Source organism: Candoia aspera, chromosome 15 (genome assembly GCF_035149785.1).
Source record: "Candoia aspera isolate rCanAsp1 chromosome 15, rCanAsp1.hap2, whole genome shotgun sequence".
Classification (NCBI taxonomy): Eukaryota; Metazoa; Chordata; class Lepidosauria; order Squamata; family Boidae; genus Candoia; species Candoia aspera.
Genome location: NC_086167.1, coordinates 6,645,848 through 6,661,322, shown reverse-complemented (window position 1 = coordinate 6,661,322; position 15,475 = coordinate 6,645,848). Strand labels below are relative to the sequence as shown.

Sequence of the window (15,475 nt, the reverse complement as noted above, 5' to 3'; positions counted from 1 at the left end):
AATAACCTGAGTTTAAATATCATTAAATCAACTGAACCTTTTTGTCCTATTCCCACCCATACCGTTGTCCTCCATCTCTGCCCACCCATCACTTGTATTTTTGGAATGTGGTCCATAAGATTAGCCCTGATGCATCAGGCCAGTTGACAGTCTTAATGCAACATTTGTCTCCCATTTTAAAAAAAAGATAATTTGGGACAGACACTTAATTTTCTTACTTGCTGAGCACAATACTTGAAAAGGGAACAGCTGTTGTTTCTCAACTGTACTCTTAGTGACTCTTTTTCCTGCCACAGAAAAATGAAAACAGCAGCAATCCTAATGTATTGCCTGCTTCTCTCATTGCAGGCCTGGGTCTAAAAGTTGTCTAAAAGTCTAAAAACATAAAATTATGTTCATTTTGCCCAATCTTCCTCCTTCTCTGGCACGATATATTACTTTGGGGGTGGGGGAGATGGGGATGTATTCGCCATAGGCCTGGAGACTAATTTCCATATACATTTGCAAGTTGAATTAAAGCTGAAATATAGCACTCATATGGTTAAAATGGTGGCGGGGGGAGAGAGATAGAATCCTGTTTTCTAAAAACAAAAGAAGAAGAACTTGCTGTGCTAGTAAAACTGATAATTCTCAGAGTGATGGGTGGAGAAATGTAGGCTGAAGACCAGTGTTCCTCAACCTTAACAACTTTTAAGATCTTTGGACTTCAACTCCCGGAATTCCCCAGAATTCCGGGAGTTGAAGTCCAGACATCTTAAAAGTTGCCAAGGTTGAGAAACGCTTCTGTAGACAGACCAAAGTATCTGATGCCCTCCAGATATTTTGAATTTCAGTACTATCGTCTCCAGCCAGCATGACCAGTATCAAGCGATTGGGGTTGGGGTTGTAATTCAAAACCCCGAGAGAACACCAAACTGCTTCTCCCTGCGAAAGTTTTTGGTAAACTATTGAAATAATTTCCTTCCTGAGTGAATCCTTGGCGGTATTTCAAACCTGTGATTGCCAGGTAACTGCATACATAGCAGAGAAATTGGGAAAGGGGAGAAGTCTTTTCAGCTGTGGGGTTGCAATTTCTCATGCTCACTTCCTACTAAATAGGTACCCTACAAGAATATCAGAAAAGAATGAAGAAGCTGGATCAGCAGTACAAGGAGAGGATTCGCAATGCAGGTGAGTGGGTTGGATGGAGGTAGCAAATCCATCCTAACATGCAAGATTATCTATTCAGCATTCTTACCTTAGAAACTGAGATATGCAAAATGTTTTGACTTCACACCAAGCTTGGGAAAGAGCTGTGAATTCAGAATATTTCCAGGGAACTCCAGATTGTTCCTGTGAGACCAAAGCCACCCATTTCAGATTTGAAGCAGTTGTTCACCGGAACTAGAAACCCAGCATCTTGAATTCAAAACATTTCAAAGGAAAAATATGTGGTGCACCTCTGCTTGAAATAAAAATCCCAAGGGGTTGTTGTGCTTTTCGTCTGCAGCAAAACAAACATGAAATCCTTTATATGCTTATTGCGATATAATGCTGTGGTTGATTTGTGTCTACTTCAGCTAGATCGAATGATGTCAACTCCTTTCTGTGAAAGGACCTGGAACAGAGATAGTTGTTAGCCTATAAAGTTTTACCAATCTTCAGATTTTAATCCTCACCCCAAGCAAATGCCCTTGGAAATCACTGATTACAGCTGAATCTCTGTTGCTGTGAGTTTTTGTTGTTCTTCGCCTGTACTCCTGTTTTTTGGTATCATGGTGATCCTAACAGGCTGTTTGTGGATTTTATAAATGAATCAGCCAATAAATGATAGCTTCAGCTAATTCCAAATATAAAGGCCTGATAACTAGTGATTGCTTTTCTGCAAATATCTTCACTCTCACAGTTCAGTCCCATCTGTCTACTACTCAAAAATAAATGCCAGAACTTCATGCCGCTTCGTCATTGTTGTTTTAACAATGGTTTGCTAAGCAGAAACCCTAATGCTTGGACTGTCTGTAATAACAGATTATGTATACCCATCTCATTTGTGCATTTTTTAGGATTTAGTGCAGAGAGAAGTATATTCATATGCTTGCTTTCCATATCAGTGTTAAAGATCTTATAGCTTACTTCATAGTCTTTTGTCACCAAAGCATCTATCTCAGAACAACAGCTCCAATATTCTACTAAAATATGCTTGCATCCTCCCACTAATAATTGTCATGTCTGTTTCCTTTCAGAGCTTTTTCTTCAGTTGGAAGTAAGTCTATTTTATAAAAATTATTTGATGTTAGGACTTCAGGATTACTTCTATTCACTGGATTGGATTCCAGCCTAGGCAGATTTGGGGTAGATTCACTGAAATCGAAACAGAATTGATGCTGAATTGATTTTAGTGAATCTTGTAAAAAGTGGTTTAATATATGCTCAACTATTTTTGGTTGGGGTGAGGTGGCTGGTAGTTCTGTCTCATAAAAAAGGAGATAGAGACATCCTCCTCAGACACACACCTTTTGCCATGGCTCCTCTGCAGTTGCTATTTGGGGATAGCTTTGCCCTCAACCCAGAGGTAACATGGAATCTCCAAGTCCATTAGCTTCTAAAGAACTTGTCAAACATGAATTTATTCAATCCCTTTTGAAAGCCATCTAAGTTAGCCATCTGGCTGGCCTTTGCTACCTTGTGGGTGTTGGGCTAGATGGATCCTTGGACTTTGAGAACAGATTAAAGAACAAGATTAGTCCTCTTGTTCCATGAAACACCTCCAAAAGATAATTCAGTTAGACCATGTTTATATTTTTCCATTTTGATTGGTCATTCTTTTCTACCCATCAATCAATTCATCTTTGTTTTGCACCTAAGTGACCGTGTGAGCATTACTTTGGGCCCAACATGTTACAGTCCCATCCCATCCAGGATGGAGTCAAGCAGCCTATTCACTAACTAACTAACAGCAACTTAAGCTTTGCCTCCTTGAGAATTCTCTCCTTTTCTTTTGGGTTTGGATTAGACAGAGCAGGTTGAACGAAACTACATCAAAGAGAAAAAAGCGGCTGTGAAGGAGTTTGAGGATAAAAAAATTGAGCTGAAGGAAAACTTGATTGCTGAATTGGAAGAAAAGAAGAAGATGATTGAGAGTGAGAAGCTAACCATGGAATTAACAGGAGGTAAAGCAAAAACACAAAAGTTTTCTAAATCATTGAGACAAATTGCTTTGGATGTGCCTGGCTCAATACCCAGATTCAGTACAATGTTTCAGAAAGTCAACTTGATTTGGAGATTCAGTTAAATTGCTGTCGGTCTAGTGGTTAAGGTACCAGGCTAGAAACCAGGAGACTGAGAGTTCTAGTCCCGCCTTAGTCATGAAAGCCGGCTGGGTGACCCTGGGCCAGTCACTCTCTCTCAGCCCAAGAGCCAATCAGGCATGGTAGGAGAGTTCTAGTCCCGCCTTAGTCATGAAAGCCGGCTGGGTGACCCTGGGCCAGTCGCTCTCTCTCAGCCCAAGAGCCAATCAGGCGTGGTAGGAGAGTTCTAGTCCCGCCTTAGTCATGAAAGCCGGCTGGGTGACCCTGGGCCAGTCCCTCTCTCTCAGCCCAACCCACTTTGCAGGGTGGTGGTTGTGGGGAAAATAGGAGGAAGGAGTACTAGGCATGTTTGCCACCTTAAGTTATTTATAAAAAAAATAATAAAGGTGGGATAAAAAATCTAAAAAAAAAATAGTACGCAGGTTTAGCTATATACCCCAGTAGAATGCGACTTGTGTTTCAAGTCACATTTATTCAGAGATGAAGGATAACTGATCAGTGGAATGTGTTTCTTGCAAGCCATACCCAACATGGCTGGGATATTTGAACAGTAATTGGTTTATTTTGCTTAACACTGAGGAGATATTTTAGCCAAATGATGTTTATAGATGTGAAGAATATATCTTGGGGGGGAGACAAGTGTTTTTATTATGCTGCAGTACCTAAGGCGTTTTTTCCTGTGCCTTCTTTAAAGAAGTTTGTGGGCCTTACAATCTGACTGGTTTGTCATTTTTCAGATTCCATGGAAGTAAAGCCTATCATGACAAGGAAATTGCGGAGGAGGCCGAATGATCCCGTTCCCATCCCTGACAAAAGGAGAAAACCAGCTCCAGATATCCTTTGTGCGTCAGAATATTGCCCCGAAACCCAGGCTAGGCAGTATTTTTCAGCCTAAAAGTTGCAACTTCTCCCCACCCCAGATGGCAGGCCCCAGGAAGCCTTCCAGAGAAGCAGTCAAACATGTGGGCCGGAGGAGAGTAAATGCACGTTTGGAAGCATTTCACCTGGCAGAGGACTCGAGGCCCTGTTTCCATTCTTATTTTTCTCTTCTTCTTGTTTTGGCTGAAAAACCACACTTCTTAAAGTTGACCATTTTGCTTCCAAATCTCAGCAAGCGCAGTCTTGCTTTGCAGGCCAGAAATAGGATTCTGGAGGGTTTCCACAGCCCCCTTGTGATCCAGTCTGGATGTCCACAATCTTGTTGAGCCAGTGTGTCATGGGCCAGATTTTGAGAGCATGATCCTGACTATCTTGTACCATAGAAGAAAAGAGGAAGGGAATGGGGACCACAAAACACCCATTTCCCAGAGGTCATACTGTAGAAGCTAGGAGGAAAGGAACTTATCCATGGACCAAAATACAAGATGGAGATCCCAAATCAAAACCACAGGACTTCCTTTGGGAATTTTTGTTCTCAGTTTTGTTCCCTAAACTTTTATTTCATTAACACTTCATCGGAGACGAACAACATGGCCAAAAAATAGTCTGCAGTGCAAAGAGTTTTTTGTTTTGTTTTGTTTTGTTTTTAAGAAATTGGGAGCAACAGGAGACTTAGAGGTTTCTCCTGAAGAGGTGTCCATGGGCACAGCAGCTCCATTGGACATCAAGTTAGGAATCCCAGGTCTAGGCAGACAGTTCTCTAGGCAGACCTTGTTCATCGTAGCCACCACCAGAGATAATGCTTGTCTACATAGCCCTTCCCTGGCAACCTATTCTATTAGGGAGTTTCTAAGCTATTTTTCAGGGTCAACTGACTTTTTAAGATGGCTTTGAATCAGTGAAACTGGCTTCTCGTCTTAAAGCAGAATAAGATCATGTTCTCCCCTCCCTCCCCAAAAAATCAGGATGTACATTAATATTCAGTAAACAACAGCTAAAAACAAACCGTAGTACACTTCGCAGTACAACATGGGAAAAAGAGACTCAGAATGAGATGCCACCGTTGGGCCATTTTGGCAAGATGAACGCAGGTACATTCGTGTTTTGGATTACCCTTAACGCACATTACCTCAGCTCAATTATCTCCTAACGGATGAGCAGATAATGGAAGATTTGAGAACCCTCAATAAGGTAAGTGCTTCTTTATGCGGGCAGGAGAAGAGGCAGGAAAAAGAATTGCGTTCTGTCTAACCAACCCAACTTTGCCTTCTCTGGGTTGGGGCAAGTATTTTGTTTCTCCTAGGAAGAAGCTGGTTTTATGTGTGGATTCCGGATGTGAGAGGGAGACACTTCCTTCTTGTTTTCCATATTGCTCAGTGCTACAGCTGTCACATCCAAAAGTTGGTAAAAAGTGTAAGGGAAAAAGAGGGTGGATTCCTATCCAGGAAAAGTTCTTTATCATGGAGATGTGGAGGCACAAAGAAGATGCTGTTGGAGACCTCCCAAGCACCAGATTTGAATTCCTGCCATAACTCATACAGGTAGTCCTCAACTAAGACCATTCGTTTAACGATGGTCCGAAATTACGACGGTCTCGGAATGGGTGCTTTATGGCCTGTAAAGCACTTCTGAGTGTCGCAAAACATTGCACACACACACACCCCACGGTCTTATGATCGTATTCCGGGCGCTTGGCAACCAGCTCACGTTTACAACTGGTTGCAGCATTCCGCGATTGTGTTTTGCGACATTTTTTGCTGTTTTCTGGCCAAAAACACACATTGGGGAAGCTGGATTTGCTTAGCGACTGCTATAAAAATGGTTGTAAAAGTGGATCTGGTCACATGGTGACTCGACTTAGAACCGCAAGAACTTAGGATGGAAATTCTGGTTCCAGTTGTGGTCGTAAGTCGAGGACTACCTGTATTCTTCTTAGCTCCTCCAAATGAGGTGGAGTGGAGCCCTTTTTCCTTCATCATCCAAGTTCTAACGAAGAGCCAGAGAAGATGACATTGGAAATTGAAGCATGCAGAAGGGTATCCGTATAGAGCAGGGTTGCTCAACGAGGGTTCCGTGGCCCCTCGGGTTCTGTGAGAGGTCACTAGGGGTTCCCTGGGAGATCACAATTTATTTTAAAAAATATTTCAAATTCGGGCAACTTCACATGAAAGAAGTAAGTTGCACTCTTTAGTTTCAGAACACAGTTATGCCTGTAATACAGGCCTACCCGTGAAACGAATAAAATAATTTGGTAGCTTCTGGCCTATGTTTGAGCCTGAACGTGCAGGGGTTCCCCGAGGCCTGGAAAATATTTCAAGGGCTCCTTCAGGGTCAAAAGGTTGAGCAAGGGTGCTCTAATAAGACACTCTTGCTCACTCCTACCTAATGGTGGATTGTCTGGATCAGAGAGATTCTCCAAGGCAGTGTCCAGGGCTTTACCATCTATTCCTAGACACCAAACCTTATTTTTTATATTTACACACACACAGATACGAGCTGAAGAAAATCCTCAGTGCAGGCTCCCAACACCTGTAAATCCTCAGAGAAAGCATGTGAAGGTTGTCTGGGCCATCATCTCTGATCGCTGGTGGTTTAAGAAAGTTGCCCCCTCGAGAGCCAACTCTGATATTTGTCTCCGTCTTTGCTGTCTCCAGAGACGCTGGGGACGTGAGAGCCGGCTCGGATATAAAACGTAAAATGAAATTCTGCGTAAGAGGAGAAGAGTCTGAAAGGCCTCTCAAGACAGCCTTGCAGAAATTAGTAGGCTGATGACTTTCTGGCTTCAGTCGACCAGTTTGTATTGAGTTTCTCCACCACTGTGGCTCAAACAGAGAATGTCATGATATTAGTTCATTTCCTTATAGATTTATCTGATTCAAAGATTTGATTGAGAGCTGGGGCCCTCCAGTTGTGGGATTCCAATAATCTCTTCCCTCCCCAGCTTATATGGCCAATAGCCGTGCTGCCTGAGGAAACTGTGGGATTTGGAGTCCGACACATCTGGATTGCCACTTTAGCTGGTCACAGTTCATGTAACCGAATGCTCACAGCTAACAATGAATTGCTCTCCTTTGATCGCTCCTTTTTCTTGGTAGCATTTTGTGACTGTTCCTTCAAGTTTCCTGTTCTTTCTTTTATAGCTTAAGTCACCTAAAAGACCAGGTAAGCCGTATGACCATTGGCATGTTTTACTTTAATTAGTTATGTTGCCTGTCTTGGCTTGGAACAAGGAGAAAGACTGCAGCTTAGCATTCTTGGCGTATGGAAAATCCCAGATTCAGCATCTCTGTTAGAAAGGATCTTAATGCAGTTGACTATGGAAGACTACATTCCTGAAACCTTAATCTGCTTTACTTTAAAACAGGAATGATCAGCTTCCCCAGGCCAGCTTCCCAACCTTCTGGAGGAGGCCAGCTGGTGATATCACCAGAAAAGGGCTGATTTTTTCCTGCCTGATTTTAAGGGGATATGGATTGGGGGGTGGGTGTGTGGGTGGGTGGGGGGGTTAAGGCTGTGTTTCCCCTTTGAGTTAGATTAACAGATGGCTTGATGGTGCACGATTGGTCTGTGCAAAGTGTCAGCCCTACAAGGCAGCTGATAAGGTAGAAACCTGCGCCATATAAATCAGGACTACTTTTATCGTTGCAGCTCTGGTCACAGAATCTTGCCAGTCTGAATGTGCTTCTCTCTTTACTGTCTCACTTCTTGTGAACTGGGGTGGCAGGGGGGGGGTGTGTGTGTGTTACTGTGAGACGTTTTCACAAATTAGTTTCTTGGCCCGGGGTCAAGCCCCACTGGTCTGCAGCTCTTCCTCCTGTCCTTCAAGGCCATTCCCTCTGTCCTCTTCACCAACGCTTCAATAATACTCTCCTTGTGGAATGAAATCTTTCATTGCCATCCTTTGCTTGAGTTTGTAGCTGTAGCTGCATTTTAAGCCGATGCTGATTCCAAGATCATCCTTCCATTCCAGCATCTCCTTCATCGCCCGAGCATCTGCCGGCGACCCCCGCAGAATCCCCAGCCCAACGATTTGAGGCCCGGATAGAAGATGGCAAGCTTTACTACGATAAACGATGGTAAGGGGCCGCAGATGGAACGAGAGGCTTTGCAGAGCACGTTAAGAATGTTCTGAATGGAGGGGTATTCAGAGGTAATTTTTATCTGTAAAAGTTGCGAGAGGTTTGCATGGCCAGAGTCAAAGTATGCAGAGTGGTAACGCCTGTGCACATGCAGAGGGATGTCATTGATCACACCTTCCTGTTGATGCTGGAAGGGCCAGACTGCCATAGCATCCCCAACGTGCATGCAAAAGATTCAGGTTCCATTCTTTGCATCTTCAGGGGTGGCCAGGAGGCAACTCCTGCCTGAAACCACTGTTATTTACTCAACAAGCAATATTGATCTGTCTCCACTGTCTTCAACCCAATGTCCTCTAGGTCAGTGTTTCTCAACCTCAGCAACTTTAAGATGTGTGGACTTCAACTTCCATGTCAACTTCAGCCTCAGCAACTTTAAGATGTGTGGACTTCAACTCCCAGAATTCTAGGAGCTGAAGTCCACACATCTTAAAGTGGTTGAGGTTGAAGTTGGTCCATGCATCTCAAAGTTGTTGAGATTGAGAAACGCTGCTCTAAAGCAAGGATTTTCCATTTTTTTCAAGCTGTGGAACCTGTTAGTTAAATGTCTGTCTGTCTCTATCATCCATCCATCATCCATCCATCATCCATCCATCATCCATCCATCCATCCATCATCCATCCATCCATCCATCCATCCATCCATCCATCCATCCATCCATCCATCCATCCATCCATCCATCCATCCATCTATCTATCTATCTATCTATCTATCTATCTATCTATCTATCTATCTATCTCCTGGAACGCCTGATCAGGAGGCAGAGCTCTAGTGCTAAAAAATTGGCAAACTTGTGTTTGTTGTAATTTCTTAATGCAAATTCATACATTACAGTTACTTGAATTTTGCAAAAATGGATGCCCCAATTACTGTCCAGAAAGCTCTTCCACTTATTATAAATTCAGAAAGTGAACCGTTCACTGCAAATGCAAAATTAAGGTTTCCAAGGTACAACAATTTCACAATCACCTGGGGGGGTTAATGTTTTAACCAAATGAATCAGTGTTCAATGACTGGGGTGCGATTGCTTTTCCTTAGAAAAATTGCTGCCCTTAGGGTTCTGTGGGGCACAGTTCAAAAAGTCTCCACCCAGTGTAAGTCCGTATGACTGACATATGCTGGGAGCAGTAGGCACAGTGCATTGGGCAGGTGCCAAACCGGAAAATTGGCCACATCCAGCAGAACAAGGATTTGATTTTGTGTAAGGCAGTCGTTTTTTTGAAATCACTTGGGACCCTCAAGCCTAGTTCATCAGTGGAATCCTGGTTAAATTTTATAAATTGCTTTCCCCTGCTCTTTTTTTTTAATTCATGGGCTAATAATGTCAAGTTCTTACCGCCAAGGTCATAAAATGTCTTGCTTTCAGTACAGAAGCTGTGTTGGAATTTTATTAGTCTCTAGAATATCCAATTCTTTTCAATTCTAGCCTTTAAGGAGCCTGTTTTATTACATTCTCCTAATTAATCTTTAGTTTCCAAATGTCTGATAAATACGATTTTTTTGCTTTGTAATTATGCTACTCTACGTGATACATCCCCCTCTTAATATTCTTTCATTGCTTTCCCTAATATCAGTAGAAATGTTCATTTTATGTTATTTTCTTTGAAAAAAAGATAAAGAGTGAAACAGATGTTTTTTCACTAACTGATATACAAATGGGTGCTATTACTGGAGCTACTAATGATTTAGATACGCATAGGTAATTGAATCTTGAATGGGATTTAACTCCAGTTAAAGCAGCCCTGGTAGACATCTGCTTGACTGCTTACCTGGAAGGGGAACTCACCCACACCCCAGGCCTTGATTTCTTTATACACATACATCATTTTATTAAAGGTTTTTTTTTTTAAAGCCAAAAACTAATAACAAACTAATATAATTGAGAAAAAGAAAAGAAGAAAAAGAAATCAAAGCGAAAACTAAAAGTGCAAGAAAGGAAAAGAAGTAAAAGAAAAACAGAAGAGAAAAAAAAATACAAAGAAGTGGCTTCTGATCTTCTTTACAGCAGTTATAAGTACAGTTATAAGTTTACCTCTCACTCTGTGGTTACAACATAGCTCTCTTCTTTCTATAATCTATCCTGTCTGATCATCAAAACCATAAATCATAAGTTCATTTTGTTCTGCTTCACAGACACAGCCCATAAGGAGTTTCCAGTCAGCAATAAACATAGATACTCTCTTCTCTCTGATCAAAGAAGGCAATTTAGCCATCTCAGCAAGTTCCATCATCTTCACCAACTGAGGGCCTCAGCAAGGGCTCAGTGCTTGCAGACACTACTTGACAGAGCCACATACTGGGATTCTCACAAAAGATTATCTTATTTTCTTTAGGGCACAAATATATACGTAGTCCCTAGAACTGTTAATTTATAGTCAGGGCTTCCAACGGAGAACGCGCCGCGCTAGGATTGCGTGCAAAGGTGATGAATTCACCTAAACACATACTGTCTTAATAGTCATCTTACTCTACAGCTCTGCACTCTATTTTATACTATGCTATCTTACTTTTCATCCTTCCTTCATCTTACCTTACTATATTCTATCAATTTTATCTCACTGTAGCCTATTTTATCTCATTTTATTGTAACTTACTGTGACTGATGCCTATGCTTTGATATGGTCAATTGACTAATCAGTAAAGTACACCGTTTACTGTAACTAAGTTAATTCTTCCCCAACCTGGCTGCCTTTAGATGAGCAGGTTCTCTCTTACCCAGAATCCCCCATGGTCATGTCTAGGTCAGCCTGGCAGGGGAGTTCTGGGAACTGTAGTCTTGAAATCTCCCCATGGAGTCGAGTCAAGGGGGGGGTTGAAATGGAAAATAAGGTTGTTAATGCTCTACGCCACAAGGTGGCAGAAGACCATCAGAAGTCTTCATCAGAAGTTTTCTGTAAGGGAATGGCTGCTTTTTTCTTTTTTTCCCCCCTCCCCCCCCCGCCATATCTTTGTAAAGATCACATCTACAGTATATGTATTACCATATTAAAGGATATAGTGAGAGCCGATGGTGAAAATGAAGGACAATACGTGGCAAGACTCAGAATGTGGTTCCTCCCAGAATGAAGGTTCTCTGGAGACCTTGGGCTAGTCCCTCCCTCTCAGTCCAAGAGGCAGTGTGGGGTAGTAGTGAAGGTGCTGGACTGGGAGTGGAGAGACATGGGTTCTAGTTCTCCATTAGGAACAGAGGCCAGCTGGGTGACTTTGGGCCAGGTGCTCTCTCAGCCCTTGATCAGGAAGTCAAAAACATCAATCTGCCAATCCACCCTGGACCAGGATGGTAGATGATGGTCAGCAACCTTTGATGAAGAGACTTCCATTCTGCAGTGGATTGATTTGGGATGATGATGAGCATGATGAAGATGAAGATAGAATAGTGGTTTAGGAAACTGTTGAGGGACAATCTTGGCTTAGTAATTAAATCTGTTTTTCTTGTCCCTTGAGGGTTTCTTGAATTGGCAAGTCCTTTATAGACCTCCTGAGGTCCATCCCCTACTCTTCACATCAAGTTTTCATCCCCTACTCTTCACATCAGGTTTCTTCTCTCCTAAGTTCAAGGGATGCATGGCCACAAATGCAGAGAGTGTTTTCAGATTTGATCTGATCTTACTTAGTATCTGTGATATTCTTCTCAACAGCATGACTCATTTTCACATTGAGTTTTGTGAGCTTTTGCCTTTGGCTTATGCTGCACTGGATTTGAAAAAGCCTCCCCACTATTTCCAGAAGTCTATAAAGTAATCCCCTACAGTCACATACACACATACACACAAAGCACATTTTTGAATTAACCAGAAAATGTTGAAATAGTTCGTGATGTGACCCAGAGCTCTGATATTCCAAGATTCTGGGTGTTATTGAACACATTTTGGGGATCCAAAAGTGTGTTTCAAAGTTCCCTTTTTGAGGAGTTGTTTTTTCCTTCCCTTTCCAGTTTTAAGAACTCTTTTTTTTTTAAGTAAAAAGGTTTTATTTGAAAATGTGTGAAAACTCAGTGGGGCTTGATAAAAGCAATTGCATTAGCAGTTTTTAATGTGTGTGTAGGTTAGGCTTCAGAAGAACTTCTGCCTTCCCAACTAATCATATACTTCCTACTGTTTGAAATTCTGCTGCACTACTTAAAAAAATTAACACTCTCTATGTGGAAACTCCTAACCGAAGCATTACATTTGCAGTAGGAATGCTTACTTAAGCCAATTGCTGTATTCGTGACAGAGGGGAAAAAAATGATTCAGATTAATTATTAACCGTTGCATTCCTCCTTTCATTCAAGGAGGCTAGACGGTGATTTATTTAACAGTGGTTTATGGCATAAGTAACCGATGGCTGAATTCGCAGAACAAAGCAAATCCCAACCAAACAAGCCATATTAAGGTGAAGCATGGTGTGTGAGCATGGGTGTGTTTGTGTTGCATGATTTATCCCTGCCACGGTTTTATTTGGAATGCAGAATTCCATAGTACCAATAGAGGAGAATTCCAGAGTCCATAGAATTCCATAGAATGCATAATAGAATTCATAAGAATTCATAATAGAATTCCATAGTCTTCCCTGTCCATATATGCAATTACTGGTTTGGGGTTTTCTGCATTTAATAGAACATCTGTTATACTAGACTAAATATTTTGTTTAATTTCAGAATATTTCTGGTCATTTTTGTATTCCTTTCTCAGGTCTTCATATGCATCAAGCTCAACATCACCATCCCTTTTACTGTTAGAGCTGTGTATTTTTTTAAAAAAAATTAATTGCAATAATGCTTTGGCAGAAAGTTACTTTTAAAATAGCTCCCAAGTGTAGGAGGAAAATTTTGAAGCGCAAATTAAAATTCCCAAGCTATCATATGTTTTTTAAAAATGAATCTGCTAGCTGCTGTAGAAATATACTTCCTTCCCTCCCCCCCCCCCCACTTTTCTTGACAGGAAACATGTAAAAGGATCATTATCTCAAAAGAACAAACAATTATGGCTAGGAATGCAATATCTAAAGCTCCTTAATGGTATTTAGATTTACAGAAATAGTGGTGGTTTGGAGGCTGAAATCCAGAATCTGCACAAAGAGTTGAGTAAGATCTGGTTTTCAGCAGGAAATGTATCCTCATTTATGGAATCAGGTGTGATAGGCAGTGGTTTGGTTATAACAGTTGTGCAAGAGAGAGGGAAGAGGGCTGTAATACTTATAAAACAGTACTCGGTGTGTCATGTTGAGGGCCCATATGGTGCAGTCAGGGTGGGATTTCGAGGTCTTAGGATCTAATGCAGCAGAAGCTGCCTTGCGACATTTTGAAGACACACAAATTAAGTCGGAGGTCTTTACCTTCACTGCGAGAACTCAGTCATACAGTGAAATAGATTTGCAAGTAGATTCACCAGAGTGAAAAGTATATTGTATAGGATATAACATACCTTTTGTCCTACTTCACACTATTGACCAGCCTTTCTCAACCTTTTGACCCTGGACGAACCCTTGAGATATTTTTCAGGCCTCAGGGAACCCCTGCCCAGTCAGGCTCAAATATGGGCCAGACATTACAAAATTATTATATTCATTTCATTTGTAGACCTGTATATATGCAGGAAATAAAGAATGAAACTTATCTCTTTAATGTGAAGTTGCCCAAACTTGAAATAATTTTTTTAATAAATCATGATCTCCCAGGGACCCCCTAGTGACCTCTGGCAGAACCCTGGGGTTCCATGGAACCCTGGTGGAGAAACCCTGCTATAAGACTAAGTTGTCTTGTCTTATCTTGATACTACAGAACTCTTAGTCTGATGTCCAGTTTCAGAGTAGAGGTTGAGTTGTGGCCAAGGCAGAGTGCTTAATCACAGCTGGGATCCACTTTGTTGTTATCGTGGTTCTTTGTGTGTTCCAAACCCAGAATTTACTCTTCTAGCTTAGAGAACCAGGCGGCCCAAATCTCATAAAAGAAGACTCTTTGGCTCAATCCCTTTCCCTCCACCCTCTGCAAGAATGAAATCAGAATGCCAAGGGCTTTCTTGACCAAGCGACTTTGTTTTTTTTTAAATTTACTTGTTCTAAAAATTCATTTTAAACAAACAATTGGGAAGCTTGTTTTATATATTATCCCTGCCTCAATCCTTATGGGATTCTAGGCAGTAGAAATATCACTTGTTCAGCCCTCACAGAGGTGGCTGAGTTACTAGCCAACGTTGAAGGTGCCTGGCCACTGGGGCCAGCATCCATGGGAAAGTACCTTATCCATGGTTAGCCCAGCTTAGTGCATAATAGAAGTGCATTTGCTGAATCTGCAATGATCTCCTGGCTTTGCTGTCTGCTAAAAAGTTGACTCTCTTGTAGAGGAGAAGTCTACTTTGTTAAACTTTGCTGAGGGGCAGCGTGCCTGTAAATGCCCGATCCTGGTGCCAAGGGAAGAGCTATGACCCCTTCTCTTGCCTGTGAGTTTTTCAAAGCTATTAGCTAGATGAAGTATTGATTTGATCTCACACAGGCAACTCCCTTGTTCGTAATTTCCAGAAGCTTCTTGGTGATACACCAGCCAGACTGGAAGCCCAGTTTAGACTCCATATCTCCTGTAGTTTTTCTCATTTAAAAAACAAAACAACCCAGCACATCCTTATAACGGTCAGTGACAGCCAATCCCTCAGCCGTGTCTAATATGCCTACAAGCCCCTCAGGGACAGCTTGATTTCAATTAGTCTTCATTTTAACATCTTTGCTAGCCCACCAGCCATCTTTCAGATGATCAGAAAGCAGGTGGAATAATGAATGGAGCCTTAAGCTGGGGACATCAGCCTCTTGTTCTGGCCTGAACTCTAGTGCCGTGTTTCTCAACCTTGGCCACTTTAAGATGGGTGGCTGGGGGATTCTGGGAGTTGGAATCCACCCATCTTAAAGTAGCCAGGGTTGAGAAACACAGCACTGGTGTATATGCCCAAGGGGGCTTGAATGCTAATGCCTCCCTAACACTGACAAGGACCAGGAGAGGGGAATCCACCCCAGTGAGATCGAAAGAAAGCAAAGCTGCTTGATTTGACATGATCATACATACAACCTGAGCCTAATATTTTGGCTTGTAACAGAAGGCAAACGCTTTTCCTTGCTCCAGTAAACAGCGTGGCCCTTTCTGTTAAAATTTGCAGCCGGGGCAAAAGGCAGTGATACTTAATTTTAAATTCCCGAACTGGGAGA

The 15,475-nt window shown here is 41.9% G+C and overlaps 1 protein-coding gene across 1 annotated transcript in view; it reads left to right on the top strand.

Annotated features, from left to right (window-relative positions):
* The window catches only part of SUDS3 (SDS3 homolog, SIN3A corepressor complex component), a 28,731-nt gene that overhangs the window by 5,626 nt on the left and 7,630 nt on the right, over positions 1-15,475 (top strand). Inside the window, exons 4-10 of the mRNA XM_063315471.1 lie at positions 1,099-1,170; positions 2,223-2,242; positions 2,993-3,149; positions 4,025-4,120; positions 5,296-5,357; positions 7,307-7,328; positions 8,137-8,242. Of these exons, the coding sequence (XP_063171541.1) occupies positions 1,099-1,170; positions 2,223-2,242; positions 2,993-3,149; positions 4,025-4,120; positions 5,296-5,357; positions 7,307-7,328; positions 8,137-8,242 (535 nt within the window). The remainder of the gene's footprint in view (positions 1-1,098; positions 1,171-2,222; positions 2,243-2,992; positions 3,150-4,024; positions 4,121-5,295; positions 5,358-7,306; positions 7,329-8,136; positions 8,243-15,475) is intronic.